The sequence below is a fragment of the Chiloscyllium plagiosum genome, unplaced genomic scaffold, assembly GCF_037043375.1.
Source record: "Chiloscyllium plagiosum isolate Xiang-an unplaced genomic scaffold, Cpla_swu_hap1 HiC_scaffold_28, whole genome shotgun sequence".
In the NCBI taxonomy this organism is placed as follows: domain Eukaryota; kingdom Metazoa; phylum Chordata; class Chondrichthyes; order Orectolobiformes; family Hemiscylliidae; genus Chiloscyllium; species Chiloscyllium plagiosum.
Window position 1 is genome coordinate 28884523 of NW_028270166.1, and position 24924 is coordinate 28909446.

A 24924-nucleotide genomic window follows, 5' to 3' on the forward strand; every position below is an offset into this window, starting at 1 on the left:
ATGCAAAATACTCGGTTAGTATCTCCCCCATTTTCTGCAGCTCCACACAAAGGCAGCCTTGCTGATTTTTGAGGGGCCCTATTCTCTCCCTCGTTACCCCTTTGTCCTTAATGTATTTGTAAAAACCCTTTGGAGTCTCCTTAATCCTATTTGCCAAAGCTATCTCATATCCCCTTTTTGCCCTCCTGATTTCCCTCATATGTATACTCCTACTGCCTTTATACTCTTCTAAGGATTCATCCTGTCTATCCTGTCTATACCTGATCTATCCTGTCTATACCTGACCTGTGCTTCCTTCTTTTTCTTAAACAAAACCTCAATATCTTTAGTCATCCAGCATTCCCTACAGCTACCAACCTTTCCTTTCACCCTGACAGGAATATATTTTGTAATAAAATAGAATAGCAGAGGGGAAATAGTTGTAACACTCATTTCAACAATCCAACACATTCAAGCAACTGCTGGGGCATTGAGTGAATGCATCAATTTGTGTGGTGGGTGTAACTTGCGCACAGAACCTAAACAGCTAATGAGAAACGGGATGTTGTACTCCAGTGCGTTTTGAAAAAACAGCTGTGATTGTCATTCACCAATGAAATAGTAACATGTAATCTGAAGATCTTGCCATATAAGGACCGTGGTTACATGGGGTGACAGGGAGCCTGCAGACAGTAGTATCCAATCAGAAGATGAAACATCATTGAATGCAGATTACTCTGGGGGCAGTGGATTGAACAATGCAGGCAGCTAGTTTACTTCAATAGGAAAAGGGACATTTTAATGGACTAATCCAAATTTGGCACAAAAGTTGCAGGCTCTGGTGATAAACTCTAAACCTACCATACAATGCCAAGGATAGAATGTAAGAAATACTTGTTTTTATTTATGTAAAACTCAAATTCTGTATCAGTTCCATCCGTATTCAAGTAATATACAGGATGGGCTTCTGTTAAAAGCAAAAGAAACGTGCTGCATTGGAACTGTGGAGGCGTATCAGCCCTGATAGTTTTATGCCTATAATGAAACCACAAATCAGATTTTTATTGTAAAACTTTATTCTTCTTTTAAAAAATTGAGTTTTCAGTCATATGTTATATTTGAATGAAACGGCGCCATATTATAAAACTGTAGCGTTTGAGGTGGACAGTATCTTTAGTGTCTGTCATGGTAGACGATGTAGTTTTGAAATTGGGAATTATTTGATTGTCAGAACAACTATCAATGAACTGAAGAATTTGTCATTATTACTGCCTTCTGTGATTACTAAAATGTGTTTTGGTTAATAGATTTTTATTATTAAATTCGTATTTAATTTATTATTTATTCATAGCCAAATGTGATGTGGTTTTTAAATGTTATCAAAGATATGCCTTGGAATTTATTTATTGCAAATTTAATACTGAAATGTAAATCCTTGTTATTCTATGCTCACCAGTAAATAACTGAAATTCTGGATCAAAATTGTTACATCATTTTGGAAAAGAAAACAGATTTGAATAAAGCCAAAGGCCTGGAAGTCCATATGAATAATTACATGTTTTGCTATACTATTTAAAATTAAGTACAGTAAGCAGATGTTTGCTTTGTAAATTACTATGATTTGCCAATCATATGTATACTCACCAATTATAATTGTTAACATATTATAACAAGCATTCTCCTTCAAAGTCTCTCAATTCCCAACTAGTGCTTTTTTTCTTAGAGGACATTATTGAATTGAAATACTCTGCCAGGCAGAAAGAACATTCTTAAAGGAAATGGGCAAGTCATTCAGAATTCTGTACATTCTCTCTCTGTCATCAAGGGCCTTTTAATCAGGTTGATCTGGGATTGCAATGAATGCTGAATGTTTTTTGATGTGCTCCAATGAGGTTGCTTGTGGATGATTGTAGGCCAAGGAGTGGAGATGCCTATTGAGGAACTGACCAAGTGGGATCTTGTAAAATGACAAGCAAATGATTATTATTTTGAACCAGGAAACATTCTGTTACCAGACACTCCTTTTCTTAAAGAATTCACAGGACAAGTGGTGTTGGCAAGGCCAGCAATTATTTGTTTGAGAAAAGGTGAGTTCGCTTCTTCAACTACTGTAGCTGTTGAGGCATAAGGATACCCACAGTGTTAGGGAGAGATTTCCTGGATTTTGACCCAGTGACAGGATGGTGTATCACTTGAGAAGCCTGCAGGTGGTGGTGGTGTTCTGATACATCTGGTGCTTTTGTAATTCAAGGTAGTAGAGATTGTGGATTTGGAAGGTTCTGTCAAAGGAGGTTTGGTGCATTCCTGCAGCGCATCATGTGGGTAGTACACACGGTGTGATAGGGAAGTTGGATGGAGTACCAATCAAATGGTTGGCTTTGATGATACCAATGCTTCTTGCAGATTGATGCAGTTGCACTCTTTCAGGCAAGTAAAGACTATTCCATTGAATTCCTGACTGTGCCTCGTGAATGATGTACAGACTTTGAAGAGACGGGAGGTGAATTACCCACTGCAGAATTCACAATCTCTGCTCTGATCTTGTAGCCACTGTATTTATGTAGCTGGTCTAGTTCAGTTTCTGATCAACTATATTGTCATGGATGTTGATAATGAAGGAGTCAATACTGGCCATTGAATATGATGGGATGATGGTTGGATTCCAACTAATTTGAGATGGTCATTGCCCAGCACTTTGTGCTGCATTAGTGTCACTTGTCACTTATAAGCACAAGCCTGAGGTGACAATGAATGGTGCTGAACATTTTGCAATCATCAACAAACATCCCCCAGTTCCTTAGGATGGAGGTCATTGATGAAGTGGCTGAAAATGGTTAGGCCTAGAACACTTGTGGTGCAGTGATAGTGTCCTTACCTCTGGGCCAGAAGGTTTGGATTCAAGTCCAATCTGCTTCAGAAATGTATCCTAACATCTCTGAACAGCTTGATTTAAAATAAAATATATAGAGGAATTCCTGCAGAGATGCCCTGGAGCTGAGATGGTTGATATTGAAAAGCCACAAGCATCTTCCCTGTGCTAGATATGACTCTAACCAGTAGAGAGATTTCCTCATGTTTTGCTTGTGCACTTTGATATCATATTCAGTAAAATGCTGCTCTTTTATCAAGAGCTATTATTTTCACCTAATGGAGTTCAGCTTTTTAATCCATGTTTGGGCTAACGCTATCAGGAAGCCGGGAACTGGATGGCTCTAGTGGAACGCAAACTGAGCATCAGTGAATAGGTTATTCCTTTGTACACAACAAAGCCAGGGCTTAGGATTACACTTAACGCTCACAGATCAGGTTTGAAATTCCTTGATTTTTAAAAAAAATGAAATTATACATTACAGGATGGGTGTTGTAATTTAAGGAAATGGAGTTACATGCCTGTCATATATAAACATTATCAATGTTAGTTCTTTACTGAGTTGCTAACTGAATGATCCAGGTGACAAGCTTTCAGAACTTCACTGAATTTCCTTGGGAAAGCATTAACCTATATTAATGCTTTGCCTCCTTAACCTACATTAACCCTACTCATTAGATCAAGAATTCACATTAAGATGCAGTGATAAGACCGGAAGAGGTACTGTATTTTACAATGCTGCAATGCTTTGCAAATAGTTTTGTTATCTCTTGGACATTGTTAATTGTTTTATTTACTTGATAATACTGTGTGGTGTTTCATAATTGTTTGAGGAACTCCATATAGCAAATGAGTACTGTAAGACAGCCTGTATAAACAAAATGGAACATTTTTTTGATTATGTATTTAAACAGGAATATATTGCCCAGTGTGATGTTTATATTTTTGAAGCTGCTACAGGGATAATATTTGACTCTTAATTTATTTCCTGAGAGGGTTCTGATCATGATTCATTCCCAAATACAATTATTCTAATCCTGGCTATCCCTCTTGGCTAGCACTGACAGAGGCCACTCAGTCCATTTTACTTTATCAGTGCCAGCTAACTATTCAAATGATTTTTCCCTGCACAGTCCCTAAATCCTTCCATATTCTTTTAAAATACTTATCCAGTTCCCTTCTGAAACGTTGTTATACTCTGTCTCAGTCTCAACAGGCATTTGTGATTAAGCATTCCATGTTCTTATTAACCCACTTAGTAACTATCTGACATTTATGTCTTTTTATTAGGGCTTTGCCAACCAATGGTAATGGTATTATCCTTTATATATTCAAAGCCTTTTGTTATTTTGACAGATTCTATTGGCTTCTAGCCTCTTTGAGAAAAGCAAGCACATTAACCTTTTTGCGGATGCAGAGAGAGAAGCTGATTTATTTGAACATCCACTTGATTTTGTCTGAAGATATGAACCAAATTGGGTGATTAATTCCAATAAATTATTAATCAAATGACCAAATTGGCTGCTGTGAGAAAACATAGGCCCATCAGTCTCGTTAGCTCAGTTGAGATCCGTTTAAATTGGTCACAGCACTTGCATGGAGTTGGTGCAGAATGCCATGTCAAGATTTCTCCTCAGTGCTCTGTTTGCAATTTTTAGGGGAGAAGGGACACAAAAGTGGGTGATTATCACCACCTTTTATCTCACCCCATTTATTTTCCAACAGCTTTTGTCAGCCACTGGGCGCTCATGAAGCAGCGATGGTATGATCTGACGCCACACTTTTCCATCATTGCTGCTTCAATAGCACTGGTTGCTAGGAACGCCTGTTACTGTATTGTGCCAAATGAAAATTAACATCAGTTGATGCAGGGGCATATGCATTTCCTGTAGTTCCCCTCATTGATTTTCCAGCAAAGATTACATACAGCTATTTAAGCTATAAAACCGGTTTAGGGTCCTGTTGGATTTTTGTTACAGCATTATTTGATTAATGTGTTTTCTAGTCAAGATCTGATTGGGAGACAGGAATTATCCTACATAACACAACGCTGACAATTTCATGCATCTTGTGACAAGATACAAGGCCGTCAAAGTGCCCTTCCTTGTCAGATTAATGTAGATATTTGGTTTGGCAGGAAAACTCATCCCTCAGGATTTTTTAAAAAAGAAATGACAAAATTGTGCCAGCTGTCTCCACTGACAAATATCCTTGAGTCATTTTCAAAGCTTGACAGGAATTGCTCCACATTTAACCAACGGTATTTGTTTCCATTTGTTCAGTAATGTACAGCTGCCAGTTAAAACCAACTGGTTAAAATGTAGTTTACACATGCTTTAAAAAGATTAGTGATTACTTGGGGCTAGATCTGTGGAGTGGATCAACGTTACTGATTGTTGAGGGTTGGATTAATTTCAGAGTAAGCGTGGTGTGATTCATCCCGATAGAATACGTAAATTTTGACTTGCAGCGTGTAAGCAGGCTGGAGTCTGAATGGTTTCAGAGGGCGGTGCCTGAACTACCATAACCTTTCTGCCTTGTGAGGACGTCGCAAAAAAATGGGTTGGACCTAAAGCGTTGTGTGTTTCAGCACTGGAGAAGGCAGAGAGTGAATGCGATCTGAGGCGGAAGGTCTGTAATGTGTGTGCTTGTGCTTGATGGCGGGAGATGAGAGTGGAAGGATGTGAAATAATTGAAGATGGACTACAAAGTTCAGGAAAGGGGTTTATAAGTAGATCTGGGCTGAGCGAGACTCCATATAAGCTAGAAGTGTTTTTAGGGATTGAAAGCACCGCGAGATAGGGCGTGGCAGCAGGTGTAGGACTGGACATGGATATTTATTTGAATTGTAGATTTCCAGTAGTAACAACTACGTGGTTTTATTCTCCTTCCCCACCGATTGTATATAAATTGCGATAGCGTTACCTGACCCGCTCTTTTGAATGACTACACGCGCTTCTTTCTGTTGATTAGCGCCGCTGACTCATCCCAGTCGCTGAATGAGCACGATAACATGAGGGGTTTTTTTTTGTCCTCCCTCCCACAGCCGGAACAGTCTTGTGCGATATGTCGTTGAGTATCATTGACCCGGCAACCGGAGACCCACCACAAAGCGACCTGCTTCTTGGTGATAATGAGTTCGCGGGAAGGTACGATCTCTTCATTTCATGTAACTTGGAGTTTTGTGAAATGTTGCAATTATGTTCACTGCGTAGAATTGGTATGAATTTAATTGTGGGTTTGAGGCAATACTTGTCGCAAACGTGTCAACTGTTCTGTGACTATACTACAGGAATACATTTATCTTGAGGGTTGAGATATAAACCTAAATTATGTGCTTAATCCTGGCACAAGTGGGGAATAGAATGACTAAATATATTCTATGCTCCATGAGTTGTTAGTGTCTTGAAATTGCCCAGAATGCTAATATTGGCAAATTGATTGGGCTTTTTTTGCCTATCAGCTGGACCAGCTTTGGAATGAAGGAGGTAAAAACAATGACTGTAGATGCTGGAAACCAGATTCTGGATCAGTGGTGCTGGAAAAGCACAGCAGTTCAGGCAGCATCCGAGGAGCAGTAAAATCGACGTTTCGGGCAAAAGCCCTTCATCAGGAATACAGGTAGAGTGCCTGAAGGGTGGAGAGATGAATGAGAGGGGGGTGGGGAGAAAGTAGCAGAGTACAATAGGTGGGTGGGGATGAAGGTGATAGGGGAGGGGGGAGTGGATAGGTGGAAAAGAAGATAGGCAGGTAGGACAAGTCATGGGGACAGTGCTGAGCTGGAAGTTTGGAACTAGGGTGAGGTGGGGGAAGGGGAAATGAGGAAACTGTTGAAGTCCACATTGATGCCCTGGGGTTGAAGTGTTCCGAGGTGGAAGATGAGGCCTTCCTCCTCCAGGCATCGGGTGGTGAGGGAGTGGCAGTGAAGGAGGCCCAGGACCTCCATGTCCTCGGCAGAGTGGGAGGGGGAGTTGAAATGTTGGGCCATCGGGCGGTGTGGTTGATTGGTGCAGGTGTCCCAGAGGTGTTCCCTAAAGCGCTCTGCTAGGAGGTGTCCAGTCTCCCAGTGTAGAGGAGACTGCATCAGGAGCAACAGACACAATAAATGATATTGGTGGATGTGCAGGTAAAACCTTGGATGTGGAAGGCTCCTTTAGGGCCTTGGATGGAGGTGAGGGAGGAGGTGTGGGCACAGGTTTTGCAATTCCTGCGGTGGCAGGGGAAGGTGCCAGGATGGGAGGGTGGGTTGTAGGGGGGCATAGACCTGACCAGGTAGTCACGGAGGGAACGGTCTTTGCGGAAAGGGGTGGGGAGGGAAATATATCCCTGGTGGTGGGGTCTGTTTGGAGGTGACAGAAATGTCGGTGGATGATTTGGTTTATGCGACTGTTGGTAGGGTGGAAGGTGAGCACCTGGGGGGTTCTGTCCTTGTTACGGTTGGAAGGGTGGGGTTTGAGGGCGGAGGTGTGGGAACAAAGTGCTGATCCACAATGCATACACCGGAGGCTGCAGTGGTGTGTGTGCCCAAGCAAAATATAAAAACAAATCCTTGTGAATTAGGACTGTATTAAAATGACATAATATAAGAAGAAAACAAGATTGGCCTCTGTCAGTCAGTAAGATCACAGCTGAAGTAATTGCGGTCTTAACACCACTCTCCTGTCTGTCTCCCATGACCCTTGATTCCTTTGTCCATCAAAATTTGTCACATTTGTCTTTAAATATATTCAATGATCCAGCCCCATGGCTTTCTCTGGAAGAAAATTCCAAAAGACTAATGACCTCTGAGAAAATAAATTCCTCATTGTTTCTGACTTCTTGGGAAACTCCTTATCTTGAACCTAGGCTTCCCGCAAAGACAAACATCCTCTCAGCAACTTCCCTGTCAAGACCCCTCAGAATCTTTTAAGTAAAATCACTTCCCATTCTTGTAAACTGCGTTGAGGCCAGGCTGAACTTTGCTTGACCTTTTCGTATTGAGACAAACCCCTCAACACATGAAGCACTTCTGAACTCTTCAAATATGAGAATGTCCCTCCTGTAGTAAGATACCATAATCATACTCAATACCTCATGATGGTCTCACCAATGCCCTGTACAGTTGTAGCAAAACTACCCTACTTTTATAATCCATCATCCTTGCAATAAAATCTCACATTCTGTTGTCTTCCTAATTGTCTGCTTTACCTAAAAGCCAATGTTGTGATTCATGTACAAGAGTAAAATAATATTCTGCTTTTGTGTTCCTCCTGCCCAAATTGGTTACCTCTCAGTTTTCCCACATTGTATTCTACCTGCTAGTTTTTCTCTCCACTCACTTAACACATCTATCTTCTTCCATGGACACTTTGTTTCTTCCTTCTATATTGCCATTCCAAATGTGGCTAAAAGTGTCCTCATCCAAGTTATTATTACTTTTTGTAAATAGTTGCGGGCCCAATACTGACTGCTGTGGTATTCTACTAGTTACAGTTTAACATCCTGATTAACTGACTGTTTATCCTGATGCTCTACTTCTTGTTAGGTAGCCAATCCCCTCTCCATGCTCACACGATAGTGTCATTATTTTTAATTTGGAGAACTCCTTTTGGTTTGCACTATTTATGCTTTTGCAGGAATGTAACTATAAACACTTTTGTGATGCAACCCCATGTAACTTGCTGTAACCCCATGTGAGAATTCTATGCTATGCTTTATGTGTAGTTGTTGTTTTATCCAAACAGTGTTTAAGTATTCTTGTAAATAATTGAGTAAGCAAACTCCCATGATAGTAGGTTATTACACTGGTAAATGACTGGGTGCTCTTATTCAAAATTATTTAGTTGGCTTAGTGGTCAAGAATTACATTTTACATATTCCTATAGACTGAAAACTCAAGAACAATTGAGATGTAGATAGGGGATTTTGTTTATTCATTCATCGCATTTGGGCATTGAGGCATCCATTATCCTTCCCAATTGCCCTGGAGAAGGTGATAGTGAGCTGCCATTGTGAACTGTTGCAATCCCAGTGGCTTGGGCATACCCACAGTCCTGTTCGAATGGAAGTTTTAGGAAGAAATGACAATATTGTTCCAAGTCTGGATTGTTTGGCTGTAAGGGGAATTTGGAGGTTGTGGTCCAGTTGCCATCGCTGTCCTCATCCTTATTGTTAGAGGTTGTCAGAAGGTGCTGTTGAAGGCGGCTTTGAGATTTTTTTTAATCTTTCAGTAGCAATTTCTACCTCAGAGCATCCGATCACAGAGTTTGACTTCATTTTTCAGATTATTTCAATAAGTGCTGGAGCTATGGACCTCCAACTGAAATTAACTTTCAAAATGTCGACCAACCCGACAAACATCTGTTTCTGTTTTGTTATTGGGTATGGGAGAATGACTGCCAATGTCCCCCTGGTCATATCCCTGTTTTTTTTTCTGGTTGAGTTGTTGGGTCCAGGTACATAAACCATTAAGATCAAATGTTTCTGCACAAATTCAATCAAACATAAGTGGGAATACTGGCCTTTGTATTTAGTTAGGTTGTAGATCAGCCATGCATTTTGAAATGGCAGAACAGGAGCTACACCTGGTCTTGTATTTCAATTGATCTATTACATTAACCACCAAACTTGTTTTGTTGAGGTGGGGTTGATGTGTTTCTGCAATGAGAATAATGAAGGTGTCAGGCAAACCTAATCTCCAATGCTGCTCAGAAATCGAACCTGTTCAACACTGAAACATAATTGATACATCCTTCATTCTGAGAGGTATTTTTGAAATCTTGGGCATTTGCTGACAAATTAGAAAATGATGGGTGTGTAAGATTAGTGATATGTTTTGATGCAGCTGATATTGTCAAACACTTAGTATTGCTAAGCTGCTCAAGAGATTGTTCTGTGGAAAGATAATCATACCCCTGCCTAATCATTTAACTTCTGGTAATTTACAATGAGATTTTTTTTTGGAGGGTCAGCCACACCTTACAGTACCTACAGGTTGTGGCACAACCATATTACTCCCAGGTGTAACATCTCTTATGTTTCCTTAGCTACGTGTTCCTTTCTATTTGTGATATTATTGATACACAGTATTGAATTCCCAGTGTCCCCCAAAGGGTGAGAACAAAAACAAAACATCTGCTTCCTAGCTGCTATTTCACTTCGGGTCTTGACTCAACTCATAGTGATCTTCTCAACTGAAGAGCTTATTTCATTCTCAGTCACGTGCTCCGTAACATTGCTGTGCTCTCCTTCAGTGAGGGACCACCGTGTACAGGGCCATGTTTTAATAGGTGATGTCATGTTTTAATACTATCACATAGTGGCCCAATAATGGAGTTATTAATTGGATTCATAAAGTATGCATTTGATCCAGTTATGTCCAAGTATGACACTGTCTTTTTTTCCAGTCAGTGTGGGCCCATCTCGTGATCCTGTTCTTAAGAACTTATGCTCTGAGGAGCATAAGTTGGGAGCATAGGCTGTCAGGGAAGGATGTCGTGGAAATATGGAACTTTTTCAAGGAACAGATAGGACGTGTCCTTGATATGTATGTACCTGTCAGGCAGGAAAGAAATGGTTGTGTGAGGGAACCTTGGTTGACGAGGGAGGTTGAATGTCTTGTAAAGAGGAAGAAGGAGGTTTACATAGGTTGAGGAAACAGGGTTCAGACAGAGCAGTGGAGGGATACAGGATAGCCAGAAGGGACCTGAAGAAAGGGATTAGGAGAGCTAAGAGAGGGCATGAAAAACCTTTGGCGGATAGGATCAAGGATAACCCAAAGGCATTTTATGCGTATGTGAGAAACATGAGAATGACGAGAACGAGGGTAGGTCCGATCAAGGACAGTAGTGGGAGACTGTGTATTGAGTCGGAAGAGATAGGAGAAGTCTTGAATGAGTACTTTACTTTTCTTCAGTATTTACGAATGAGAGGGACCGTATTGTTGAAGAGGAGAGTGTGAAACGGACTGGTAAGCTAGAGGAGATACTTGTTAGGAAGGAAGATGTGTTGGACATTTTGAACAACTTGAGGATAGACAAGTCCCCCGGGCCTGATGGGATATATCCTAGGATTATGTGGGAAGCAAGAGAGGAAATTGCAGTACCGTTGGCAATGATCTTTTCATCTTCACTGTCAACGGGGGTGGTACCAGGGGACTGGAGATTGGCGAATGTTGTGCCCCTGTTCAAAAAAGGGAATAGGGATAACCCTGGGAATTACAGGCCAGTTAGTCTTACTTCGGTGGTAGGTAAAGTAATGGAAAGGGTACTGAGGGATAGGATTTATGAGGATCTGGAAAGACACTGCTTGATTAGGGACAGCCAGCACGGATTTGTGAAGGGTAGTTCTTGCCTTACAAGTCTGATTGAATTCTTTGAGGAGGTGACCAAGCATGTGGATGAGGGTAGAGCAGTGGATGTAGTATACATGGATTTTAGTAAGGCATTTGATAAGGTTCCCCATGGTAGGCTTATGAGGAAAGTCAGGAGACATGGGATAGTGGGAAATTTGGCCAATTGGATAGAAAACTGGCTAACCGGTCGAAGTCAGAGAGTGGTGGTAGATGGTAAATATTCAGCCTGGAGCCCAGTTACAAGTGGAGTTCCGCAGGGATCAGTTCTGGGTCCTCTGCTGTTCGTAATTTTTATTAATGACTTGGATGAGGGAGTCGAAGGGTGGGTCAGTAAATTTGCAGATGATACGAAGATTGGTGGAGTTGTGGATAGTGAGGAGGGCTGTTGTCGGCTGCAAAGGGACTTAGATATGATGCAGCGCTGGGCTGAGGAGTGGCAGATGGAGTTCAACCCTGCCAAGTGTGAGGTTGTCCATTTTGGAAAGACAAATAAGAATGCGGAATACAGGGTTAACAGTAGGGTTCTTAGTGAGGTGGAGGAACAGAGGGATCTTGGGGTCTATGTTCATAGATCTTTGAAAGTTGCCACTCAGGTGGATAGAGCTTGTAAGAAGGCCTATGGTGTATTAGCATTCATTAGCAGAGGGATTGAATTCAAGAGTCGTGAAGTGATGTTGCAACTGTACAGGACTTTGGTTAGGCCACATTTGGAGTACTGTGTGCAGTTCTGGTCGCCTCACCTTTAGGAAAGATGTGGAAGCTTTGGAGAGGGTGCAGAGAAGATTTACCAGGGTGTTGCCTGGAATGGAGAATAGGTTGTACGAGGATAGGTTGAGAGTGCTAGGCCTTTTCTCGTTGGAACGGCGAAGGATGAGGGGTGACTTGATAGAGGTTTATAAGATGATCAGAGGAATAGATAGAGTAGACAGTCGGAAACTTTTTCCCCGGGTACAACAGAGTGTTACAAGGGGATATAAATTTAAGGTGAAGGGTGGAAGGTATAGGGGAGATGTCAGGGGTGGGTTCTTTACCCAGAGAGTGGTGGGAGGATGGAATGCGCTGCCTGTGGGAGTGGTAGAGTCAGAATCTTTGGTGACCTTTAAGCGGCAATTGGATAGGTACATGGATGGGTGCTTAAGCTAGGACAAATGTTCGGCACAACATCGTGGGCCGAAGGGCCTGTTCTGTGCTGTATTGTTCTATGTTCTAAATTGCACAATAAGTGACCAAAACTGACCTGATTTCTTTGTTGTGAAACAGTACAGTTATACTGACTTTACTGCATTCCTGTACTGGTTAGACTAACCTTGTTTACTTATCATTAATCTGCATACACTTTCACTTATGTTTCTGTCCTTTATCAGTGTTCTTCCCTGAGCATGCCATTTTGATTAATATTTACAGACTATAACATAGTGTCCCTTCAAGCCATTTTGTAGTACATTGGCAGATTCCTGAGGATCTTCCCTTTTTAAGTAGACAAAGTGGTTGATTGTTTGGGTTCTACTCACTTAGTGAGTAATTACTGCACCCCACCAGCTTGATCATCTATGGGTGGCACAAGGTTAATTCATGTTTTACTTGATATTGAAATAATCTTGTGGCTTCAAAGATTTTTTTCCATTTGTTCATGGAATGTGGGCTATGCCAATACTAATTGCACATCTCCAGTTTCTCTGGAGAAGCTGATACTGAGCTGCCTTTTTGAACTGTTGCAGTCCTTGGAGTGAAGAGAGACCCTCAGTTTTACTAGACGGTGAGTTTAAGAATTTTGACCTAGTTGACCGTGAAAGAGCGCAATTATGTTTCCAAGTCAGAGTGGTATGTGGTATCTTGCCCAAATTCAAACCAATGGTAAAAGGTGGGGTATCAGAATTTGAGGCTGAAATAAGATACATCCGTTTGATCAATGTAAGTGCCGCAAATGTTGGTTATCTGAAATAAAAACAACAGAAAATCCTGGTAATCAACCTGATTCTCATTATGGGTGTTGCCTGACTTGCTGTGTGGTCAAATATTTTTTGCACCACCTGTGATTCATGTATGTTCTGTCATAACTAAAAATGAGGGACAAGTGTAGAAATTGACTAAAATGTAGCTTTGCAAATGTGTTTAGGCAAGATGATAATACCAGTTCTAAGCATCATTTCTTATGACCCAATTTCTAATGATCTAGCTTTTATCAGTATAAAACTGGGTGAATATAGAACAACGGCAAGGAAGGCTGTGCTGATATCTAAAAGCTGACTTGTGTTTCACTGTGCTGTTAGGTGGAGACTTAAAAAAAATCCATTTTGCCTTCTGGTAAATTTACTTCTGTACTTTTCTCTTCCCCCTTGAGACTGTTGCACTTTGGGGGAGATTTGTTCTGGGGAAGGTTGTAAAATATCTGTCACCATGGGGTTTCCCCTTGACATTTCCTTGTGTGTTGGTGTGGCTCAGTTAATGGCATTTTCACCTATGAGTCAGAAGATTGTGGGTTAAAGTTCCATTCCATAGACTTGAGCACAAAACTCAAGACTGACTCGCCAGTGTAGTCCTGAAATAAAATCACAAACTGCTGGTCTGAAGGTATCTGTGGAGAGAGGAACAAAGTTAACACATTGAGTCGTATGATTCTTTGGAACTGAGGGTGTGTGACTCTGTCAGAAGTGTCAGATGTCAGATTTCAGATTAGATTAGATCCCCTACAGTGTGAAAACAGGCCCTTTGGCACAACCAGTCCACATCGACCCTCTGAAGAGTAACCCACCCAGACCCATTTCCCTCTGACTAATGCACCTAACACTATGGGCAATTTTAGCATGGCCAATTCACCTAACCTGCACGTCTTTGGACTGTGGGAGGAAACCCACGCAGACACAGGGAGAATGTGCAAACTCCACACAGACAGTCACCCGAGACTGAAATCGAATCTGGGACCCTGGTGCTGTGAGGCAGCAGTGCTAACCACTGAGCCACCGTGACGCCCCAAGGTGTTAAACTCAGTCACCGACTGTCCTCCCAGATAAAAGTAAAAAATCCTGTGATAGATTTGAAGAAGAACAGAAAAGTTGTACTTTGTCCTGGCCATTACTTATTCCTAATTCACATCAGATTATCTGGTCATTAACACATTGCTATTTCTGGGAGCTTGCTGTGTACAACTTGGCTCTTGAATTTCCTGCATTACAACAGTGACTACACTTCCAAAGTATGCCATTGTCTTTGGGACATCCTATGGTTTTGAAATGAATTGCACAGATTCCAATTTTCAATGTTTCATCTGCTCTTGTCCTTTTAATGTCCTTGTGCGGAAATTCTACTCTGTTGTCTGCAACGTACATTTTAAGGTCAGCTTGTAGCCCTGACATGTTCCCTTTGTCAATCACGTGGCCATTAAACCTCATCCTGCACTTGAAAGAGTTTCTTGAGAGTGAGGGGGTTGTCACTAGCCAACAGTTTCACTTCCACCCTCATGTTCATGACTGTATTGTTAGCTGTCTTGTCACCTTCTCTTAATCCATCCTCTCCTCACTGCACCTGATTTCTGCTAAGACCATATTTGTTCCGTGCCAAGAGAATTTTCAAGTTCTCTCCCTGGTTAAGTTTTGGATTTGTATCTACTGCAGAAGACTAATTGTGTTCAGCCACAGCAAAAATCCAAGCTGTAGGGATGGCTCGGTAATTTGGGATAAGAATGGACACATTTTTCTTTCTACCCTTTACTAAAGGACCCTGCATAAAACTCGCATCAGTTTTGTTGCAGAAGTTCAAGGTTAATTAATTCTTACTCAGTTGTCTTCCTGCTTAAGAGAATTTGCCTTAGTTTTGTTGAGTCCAGGAAAGGTTGAAGATTACTAACTTTTGATAGTTTGGGTTGGTTGTCTCTGATAACATGAGGAACAGGAGTGGGCATGTGATTTCCTCTAGCCAACTGTACCATTCATTACTTCATGGCTGAACTTCTACATCACCTGATGTAGCATATAGTGAGGACTGTGGGTGCTGGAGTAAGCCTTTCAGCCCGTTATAGAGCATGACTGATCATCTACCTCAACTCCACTTTCCTGCATATTCCCCATGTCCCTTGATGCTATTAGAATCCCTATGTAGGTGACCAATCCCAACTCTCAACATGATCAGTCCCCTTCACTTGGAATGGGAACTGTATACTTTTCCAAGGGTACCTTGCTACCCTGCTGTGTTGTATTTCCACTAGCGGTAAACCTGCTCCAGAGATTCAAGACTTTACTTTTCTGAACATGGATTAAAACTGAAGTTTTAATCCTTATTAAAACGGTTGTCTGTGTGCTTTACCTTTTGGGTCTCTTGTCATTCTTATGCTTTGCATATTGGAGACTGCAGATATTGTTTAATTCTGGCTCACTAGGGCATTTACAGTATCTTCACTGCCTCTGGAAAAGTTTTTGAAAGGTCAGAAAAGCTTTGACTAGATCTTGTGTCGATTGGAAAGGATTCTTTGAGAATTAGTAGAATAGCACAGCACCAGACCTTATTTAAGATTTGAAGGCCAGTTAACTTTGGACAACTGAATAAGTGATTGTACTATTCAATAGTACAATATTCTTTTTCAATAGATATTAGACTCACTGCTTGCTCCTCAAAATGAAAATTAATATCTGGATTTCCACCTAAACCAAGAATTGTATAATCAACATCTGCGCATGAAGGTTTTTTTTCTTTGAAAATGCAGAGTGGATGTCTCTCCAACTTGAATGATTCAACCTAATCAAATACCTCTGAAACCATTACCAGAACTCTGATTTGAATAAATATTAAAATGATCATTTAGTTATGTGGATAATTGAACAAATCGTGCAGTTGCAACTGGATTGATTGGCTCCTTCAGCAAGCCAGTAACCTCAAGGCCAAGTACTCACTGTTCTCCACAGTCCCTTTTTATTTATTGCATACCAATTGGTTGCAACCTGCCATGAATTAAAATTGCATTTCTCACTCTCAGGAGCTAAAGTAACTGTTGAATATCTTATATAAGTAAGTCATTGATTTTTAATGAGAATCCTTGGCAGGACATCAGGGCAATCATGCGTGACACATGATTAAAAATGAAATTTGAGATCCTAGATGGCGGTGATCCAGTAGGTCTAACCTGCTTAGCTCTGCACCAAGGTGGTGAATGTACCCTCCCTTTTTTAGCTATTATGGCAAATATTGGCAGTCTTTGGTCCCCAGAATCGCTGTGTATTAGTTTTGTTGTTCAGGGAAGATGACTAAGGGAAATGGCCCGCAAGGATCGCAACAAGCGGGGCACTCCCCTGCAGGAACGGACATGCCCATAGCCACAGCGTTGGCCTCCGCGAACGTTCCTATGGACTTACCTGCTCAGCAGAGTCTGGTCTTGGAGTTCGTGACAATCCGAGAGAAGATTGATTCAACGATGGAGGAGACCCCCGGACCAGGCTGGAACTGATCTCGGCCATGCTGTAAAAGCATGACCAGGAGATCCAGCATCTCAGGCAGCACATGAAGGAGGTGGAGCAATGGACTGTTGCTTCCGAGACCACAGCAGAATCCTTGGCGGTTGGGCTCAGGCCCTGGAGAGGCTGGCACAGGCCTTAGCGGAGCAAGTCGCCGACCTCAAAGCATCGGAAGAACATCTGGCCTGATCGGGCGGAAGGAGGCCAGCTAGTCAGCTTTATGGAGCAATGACTCTTGCAGTTCTTGGGGTTAGAGGTCGAAGTGGGCCTGGTGTGAGTCGAGCGGGTCCACTGGGTCACTCTGTGCAGGCCGAGATCGGACCAGTGCCCCCACCCAGTCCTAGTGCAACTTCAGAATTATAGAGATAAACAAATGGTGTTGCAAGCTTCCAGAACACTGGAGAAGGATCCACAGGCCCTGATATACAAGGGATCAAAAATTATGCTTTTCCAGGACTTTTCTGTGGCTGTGCTCGGCAAGAGGAAGGCCTTTGAGGTAAAGAAGAGGCTGAGAGACTTAAATATTCAGTACTCTGTAAGATATCTGGCAGTGCTACCTTTCAGCCATGGAGGGTCCGTGTATAATTTTGACTGATCAGAAAAGCCAAAGGACTTTCTGGACTCTTTTAAATAGACTGGCTGGTTCTAGTAATATGGACAATAGTGTTTTGTTTTCTGTGTGGTTTACCTTGTTTTTCTGGTTTTGCTATTTTAATATGTGGGGGTCCTTTTTTCAATTCCCTTCTTTTTCTCCTCTCCATTGTCTTTTTTTCTATTATTCCCTTTTCTTTTCTCTTTCTTGGTCAGGGATGGGGGTGGGGTTTGGGTTTTTTAAATCAGTACTGATCTGGGTCAAAGTATGGGTGAGACAGGTTGAATGCACACTTCTGATTTTCTTCTTATAAAACACATGGTTTTTTTTCTTACTTTGTTTTACCTGAGTTTGCGGCGTGACATCAGCTAGAAGGAGCCATGGAGGGGTTAGTGGGTAGTGTGAATGCCCAGTATGGGTAAGGGGGAAAGTCTCCTCTTATTTGTTTTATGTATTGGTTCATTGTAGAAGTAGTTTTTAAATGTTTTGCTTTGGTAATTTTTGTAGTTGTATTTTCTAGTTTATACAAATCTTTTACTGTTTTCACTCGGCGTGTTGAGTGGGGCTTTTCCCCTCGGGGTTATGGGGTGTCTCAGACAGCTGTGGCTAGTTGTTCATTTAAATGATGCACCTGGAATATTAAGGGGAGTCATCCACCGGTTAAGAGAAATAAGATACTTTCAAGCCTTGGGGTCGATGTAGCCCTGTTACAAGAAACATATTTATGCAATAAGGAGCATTTTAAGTTCAGCGGGGAGGGTGGCTAGGTGTTTTTTTCCTCCTTTTAATTCTAAAAGCAGAGGAGTAGCTGTACTCATCCAGAAGAATCTCCCGTTTCAGCTGTTAGACCAAATTAATGCCAAATATAAATGGTTTGTGATCCTCAAAGCTTTAATACATGGAGAGGAGTACAGGATTTTGAATGTAAATTGTGCCCTGGCACACCCCCTCAAATTTTTAACGGATGCACTTTCCTTGGAGCGCGCCATACTATTATAGGGGGGGAGACTTTAGTCAGCTTATGGACCCCGAGTTAGACAGGATGTCCAGGGGTCTCGCGGGCATATCCTCGCAATCCAGAGAACTGATGGACGTGTGGAGATATCTTCACCCTGAGGGTAGGGACTTTACCTTGTTCTCCAACCCACATAAGTGCCACACTAGGGTTCACATATATTTTGCTCCACTGGCCTTTTTGGATTCGGTGATGTCCTATAGAATTGGGAATGTAGCCATTTCTGTTTATGCGGCAGTGTATCTGGAGGTTAAAGCCAGAGGCAATGGGATAGGCTTGCGGCATTGGTGCATGGGTCTTTTCCTCCTGAAGGATGGTAAGGTTACTGAGTATTTTTCGCAGGAATTTAAAATCTTTTGGTACATTAATTTGGGTAGAGCCAGTAACCCATCAGTTCTCTGAGAGACTGCCAAAGCCGATGCAAGGTGTTTGATTATTTCTTACTCGGCGACCCGGAAGTGGCAGAGAGGAAAGCAGCAGCGTAAGCTTGTGGCCCGGTTGAAGGCAGCCGAGATGGCATACTTTAATAGGCTGTCTGTGACCAAGTTGCAGTGGGTTACAGCCCTCAGGGCTGCTCTGAACTCTGCACTCACCCAGACAGCAAAGAGGGAGATCTCCATTGCGAAACAGAAGTTATTCGAGTACGGTGATAAGCCGGGTAGACACCTGGCATAACTGGCCAGGAAGGAGAGTGCCCCCCAATCTATCACATCCATCAGGGAGTGTGCTGGTTCTCTCACTTGCGATTCCAAAAAGATTAACGCGGCATTTAGGAAATTCTGTTGAGTTGTTCTGGTCAGAGGGCTGTGAGGACAGGTTGGCGAAGATGGAGTCCTTTCTTAAGACCATGGACCTCCCAGGTGTAACTTCAGAGCAAGTATCTCCTCTGACAATCCAAGAGATTCAGGAGGTGGTGAGGTAGATCCAGAGCAATAAAGCGCCTGGCCCAGATGGATTTCAGAGCAAATTTTATAAGGAGTTTATAAACCTATTGGCCAGGCTAATGTTGGACATGTAGAATTATTCATACAGTGAGGACTGCCTCCCTTTCTCTCTGAGAGAAGCTAATGTCTACCTTATTCTCAACATAGGGAAAACCCCAGAGGATTGTGCTCTGTGCAGGCCCTTATCGCTATTAAATGTGGATTTTAAAATTTTGTCAAAAATGCTACTGTTGAGGTTGGAGAAGGTATTGCCCTCCATTGTAAAGGAGACCAGACAGGTTTTATTAAGGGTCGCAAGTCCTCTAACAAGGTTAGAAGAGTACTGCATATGGTCCAGGTATGCCAGCAAGGGTCAATTCCAGGCTTGGTAGTCTCCCTGGATGCAGAGGAAAGCGTTTGATCGGGTGGAGTGGCCGTACTCCTTATGTCCTGGAACGGTTTGGTCTTGGGGCTTCTTCGCTAGGTGGGTGGCAGTATTATGTAGTGACCCCAATCCTAAGGGACCCCCAATGCAATTGCTCTGGAGGTGGAATCAGGGGGGCATAAAATCACCCTTTTTGCAGATGATGTTCTTCTTTTTCCAATTAACCTGTCAATATCTGTGCCCCACATAATACAAGTGATAAATTTGTTCGGTTCTTTCTCTGGGTATAAAATCAACGTAATGAAGTCGGAGGCCATGCCTGTTGGGGGTTTTGTCGGAGTACCTGATCTTGGGGGTGGAATCCGACTCCCTTTCAGGTGGCCACAGGGAGGTTTCCTGTATTTAGACATTGTTATTGCTCTGGTCTTTGATCAATTATACAAAGCTGATTTTGTGCAGCTGCCAAAGAAGATAAAACCGGACCTTCAGCATTGGGAGGCTGTTCCGATTTCTTGGTTGGGTAGAATGGTTCTGGTTAAAATAATGTTCTTCCTAGTTTATTATATCCCATGCAAATGTTCCCTTTGATACTGCCTAGGCAAGCACTATGGAGGCTTAACAGATGGCTCAGCTCTTTCATCTGGCGCCACAGGTGGCCTCTTATTAAGCTTGCTAAATTGCAGCTCTTGCAGGGGATGGGGGGTGTGGACTTTCCAGATTTTAAGAAATATCCATTAAGTTCCTTATTATCCAATGTGACTGGCCTTGCCAGGACCTGAGGTCAATTTGGCTGGATGTTGAGTCCTCCCAGGCAAAATGCCTCCTCATTAACTTATTGTTTATGGACAAGATGAGGACTGACCTGGAGTACTGCAGAAGTCCAATTGTCCTTAACACGGTTAAAGCATGGAGAATGATGTGACAAAGTTAGGGCAATTTATAAAAAAACTTCCCTTTTTACTCCCATAGTAGGAATGCCAGGATTCCAGCTGGGATTGATGGATTCTGGATTTAGACTCTGGGAATTGAGAGGAGTTTCCTGTTTGGGAGATTTATTTGAGGGGGAGGTCATGATGTCTTTCGATAAGCTGAGCCAGGAACGTGAACTGTCTAGGAGGGATCTCCTTAGTTATTTTCAGATTTGGGACTTTATGCAGAAAAAGACTACATTATTGGTTAATCCCTATAAGTCTGATGTGGAGAGGAGAGCACTTGGGCCCACAGGTACTCTCTCGATCAGTACCCTCTACCATTTACTAGGAGGTAGTGTCACATAGGACATTGAACGGCTGTGTGGGATCTGGACTTAGGAATTGGGAGTGGAGATCTCGTTAGAGGCATGGAAGGATACTTGGGAGAACGTGAGGAAGATTTCAATTTGTAATAAGATGTAGGCTGTGCAATTGAAGGTTCTCCACAGGGCTTATTTCGCACTGGAACAGCTTGCGAAACCTAAGGAAGGAGCATCTCCAATGGGTCCCAAATGTAAAACAGATATTGGTACTCTTATTCATTGCTTGTGGTTATGTCGCAAGCTTCATAGATATTGGGGTGCTATAGGGAGTATTTTTGGAAGGGGTCTTGGGAACAGAGGTCAAGGTACTTCCGGTGCCCCCCCTCTTGGGCCTGCCGAATCTCCCCTCTTTAGATGCGCATGGGAAGAACCTGTTTAATATCCTTTCATATTGTGCGAGGAGGAATATTCTGATGAGCTGGATATTGGAAAATCCCCCAGGACTTTAGGTGTAGGTTAACTATGGAGCACATCCCCCTGTACTTCCTTACAAATATGGGGCACCAGAAAACTGAACTCTTCTGTAGGTCGTGGCAGCCCTTTTTGAACTATATGGACGCAGGCTTGTCAACTATATTGGTCAGAGCCTTTGTGTAATCACGAGAGATGTGTCTGGCAGGCCAGGGGCCCCTGGGAGGTAGAATCCCAAATGCCAACTGAAGCTCCCGTTAATGGGGAGCTTTGGTGGGGTTGCGCTGGGTGTTGTAACTTAATTTAATTTGCCTTGGTTCAGTCTGATTTAATTTAGTTTATGTCTAATTATTTATTGAATTGTAGTATGGGTAGATTTTTTTTTAAAAAATTTTTTCTTTTAAACTCTTTGTGGAGTAGAGTAGTAGTTCGTTTATTGTTATATTATAACAGATTGTTATACTATTTTGTAGTTTTATAATTTTGTTAAAAATTCAATCTCTTTTTCAATAAAAATATTTATATAAAAGAAATTTAAATTCAGTGTTTGGAATACTGTGTTCAGTTCTGGACACTGTATATCTCAGGTAGGATATACTGGCCATGCAGGGGGTATAGCGCTGATTTACCAGAATGATCGTAGGACTGAAAGGGGTAAATGATGAGGATAGTTGAGGCTTGTGTTCACTCAGAAGTGTTTAAAATGATTTGGATTGGACACGTAGAGGGAAACTTGAGGATGAGGGGGCTGCACCTTTTTAAAATTAGAGCATAGCCATTTTGTGGAGTTGGGGGTGATATCAGAAAATTATACAAAGCATAGTGGAAATGTGGAACTGTTTCCTTCCCACTGTGCTACGCACACAGATACCTGTTGCAGCTGAGGGTCAAATGGAAATTTTAAACTGAGGTTTTATTTTGTTTAGCAGGGATGTTAAAGCTACTGCATTAAGATATAGGTTAGGCATGATGGGAAAGGCTCAATTTTTTTCCTGTTTCTGTGGTTCTAGATAAATTTAGATGGCACTGACCTAGAAAATTGATCGACCAGTTCAACAGAATACCTTCAGAAATATAAATTGAAACTGTAGATACCATTTGCAACAATTTGGAAGGATGTGAATCTATTAAATTTCAATATAATGTGCACTCATGACTTCTGTCGTCACTTACAGCACAGAGACCGCTCATGGTGCAGTCACAGTGGATTGTGGTTCTACACAAGATGTAGATGTCGATAAATTGGACCTTGATAAAATGCCAGAAAAGGAGGAAGTTTCTGATAAAGGTAAGTGTGCTCCGACATTAGGAAGATTCGGTGACTGCTGTAGTACCTTTGTATCTTGTTAATGTATATTTAATGTAATGTCACTTGCATTCCTGGGTTTACTAGATCACAATATTAAACCACAAGACTTGGATTTGATGAGTAACCTATTCCTTATTCTTGCTTTTGGTTTTTTCCGAAACAACAGATCCCAGAGTAGAATGTGTCCTTGGGGCAGTTAATTATTTCCGTGCATTGAATCATCTCACCATATGATCTTCCTTGACAGACTACTGAGCTTGTGTGTTTCTCCTTTTTTCATCCAGAGAATTAACTGGAAAATGTTCTGTCTGATTAATTGGTCACCAGGGATAGGGTACATTCAGGGCCCAACAGCTAGGACCTGGGGTGGATCAGGAGGAGGGATAGCTATTTTCAGGCTGGGGCCTGGGACAGTGGATCCTGTGATTTCTGTCTCTGGTGGTAACATCCTGCCTCCCTGTCGGGTACAGTAGCGCCTCGACTTACGAACTTAATCCGTTCCGGGACCCGGTTCACGAACTGAAAAGTTCGCGACCTGAATCAATGTTTTCCATCGTTCGGATAGCATAAGAATGTTTGGACATAGCAACGAACGCTGTTCACAGTGCACGCGCCAAAGACTAACTGATTAGATGACGTGGGGCCCAAGAGCTTTTGTGTTCAACAAGCGTGTAGCAAAGCAGAACAATGAAGCCACGTGGTTGCACACAGGCTTTTTGCGTTCGTACCTTTGTTCGTACCTTGAATTTCGTACGTACATTGAAGCAAAATTTTACGTACAATCCTGTTCGTAAACCGATTTGTTCGTGAACGGGGTCATTCATATGTCGAGGCGCTACTGTATAAGCTGCAGCAGAATGTGCCTGCACTGAGGCAGACATGAATTATTGGCCATCTTCTGGATGAGAGGTTACATTGGGCTCCCGTCTCAATGTCAAAGACCTTGCTGAATCTTTTGGGGAAATAAAATAAAAATATATATCGTGTTTTCCATGACCATTGCACATCTCAGTGATTTATAACTAACACAGTAAATTTGAAGTGTGACCATTGTGTTTTAGTTGAAGAACAGAAAGGATTTTAGATTAGATTAGATTAGATTAGATTACTTTACAGTGTGGAAACAGGCCCTTCGGCTCAACAAGTCCACACCGCCCCGCCGAAGTGCCAACCACCCATACCCCTACATTTACCCCTTACTGAACACTAGGGGCAATTTAGCATGGCCAATTCACCTGACCTGCACATCTTTGGACTGTGGGAGGAAACCGGAGTACCCGGAGGAAACCCACGCAGACACGGGGAGAATGTGCAAACTCCACACAGTCTGTCGCCTGAGGCGGGAATTGAACCCGGGTCTCTGGCACTGTGAGGCAGCAGTGCTAACCACTGTGCCACCGTGCCGCCCGTTTCTTCTGCACGCCATGTAATATCAACAAAACAGTAGTGTGGCTTTTCCACTGGAGATCATGATATATGTCAGAACCAGTTCACACTTGACTATTTTCAACTTCCATTTGGAAGTGTTTCTCATGTTCCAATTTCAATCTATTGACGTAAAGATCTCAATGGCAATATTAATGCAGTGTTACTCATCCATAGCTACTGTAACTAATAGTTGAAACCTGACCCTGATTTTTGTTGCTTTTATTCCTGTAGCTGCTGCAATTATCGAAGTTGTTTTAAATTCCCTTTATGTGAGTCCAAACATTGTCCTGTTGAGCAAAGGGCACCTCAGTGACTTTAACTTATTGTTAGTCTGAGGTCTTTTCAAGGACAAGTAAAAGCAGTCAATTGAAGCCAACTGTTAAATGAAACAAGAGAATTCAGTCCGTTGGTTGAAGATTAGTTCAATTCCTGGCAACCACACTTCCTTTCACAATACTAGAGGATGTTGAGTGAGAACTTGATTGTAATCATTTACATGGATCAGGCTGACTTGAAGATGTCTTCCATCTGGGTTTATGTCAATGGGTTTCCAGGCAAATGTAAACATATTTTGTTTTATTTTTAATTAACTCATTCGTGTGATTGTCATTTGTGCAAAGCCAGGCTTGCTCATTACATTCTTGGGGCAGGTTATTGATAGCTGGCATGTTGCTTAATTATTATTTCCTGAATCTTTTGATGGGTGTAACTTAGTAGGTGATACTCCCTAAGTAATGTGGGACCACTACATTTCACTTCAAAAGTAATTGAGTGGAAATGAAATGGTTTGGATGTGAAAACATGGAAGTGCTTTAGAAATGCAACTTCTGTCGTTCTATTGCCTTAAAGGTTAAAAGTTATTTGTTTCCACAGTGACAAATGATTGTGTTCAATGAGGCAAGCACTGTTTATATGGGAAAGTGCTGGGCATTTGAACTCCTAGTTT

General features: G+C 42.0%; 1 protein-coding gene across 3 annotated transcripts in view; it reads left to right on the plus strand.

Annotated features, from left to right (window-relative positions):
* Positions 1–732: 732 nt before the first annotated feature.
* acsbg2 (acyl-CoA synthetase bubblegum family member 2) overlaps positions 733–24924 on the plus strand; it is a 61542-nt gene continuing 37350 nt past the window's right edge. The window contains exons 1-3 of one of the 3 annotated variants that reach the window (XM_043721097.2): positions 733–862; positions 5895–5997; positions 22417–22529. In XM_043721097.2, coding sequence (XP_043577032.2) covers positions 847–862; positions 5895–5997; positions 22417–22529 — 232 coding nt within the window. In that variant the 5' untranslated portion in view covers positions 733–846. Of the gene's footprint in view, positions 863–5438; positions 5480–5894; positions 5998–22416; positions 22530–24924 lie in introns of those variants that run through there. The other 2 variants (XM_043721096.2, XM_043721099.2) reach the window with 2 other exon arrangements.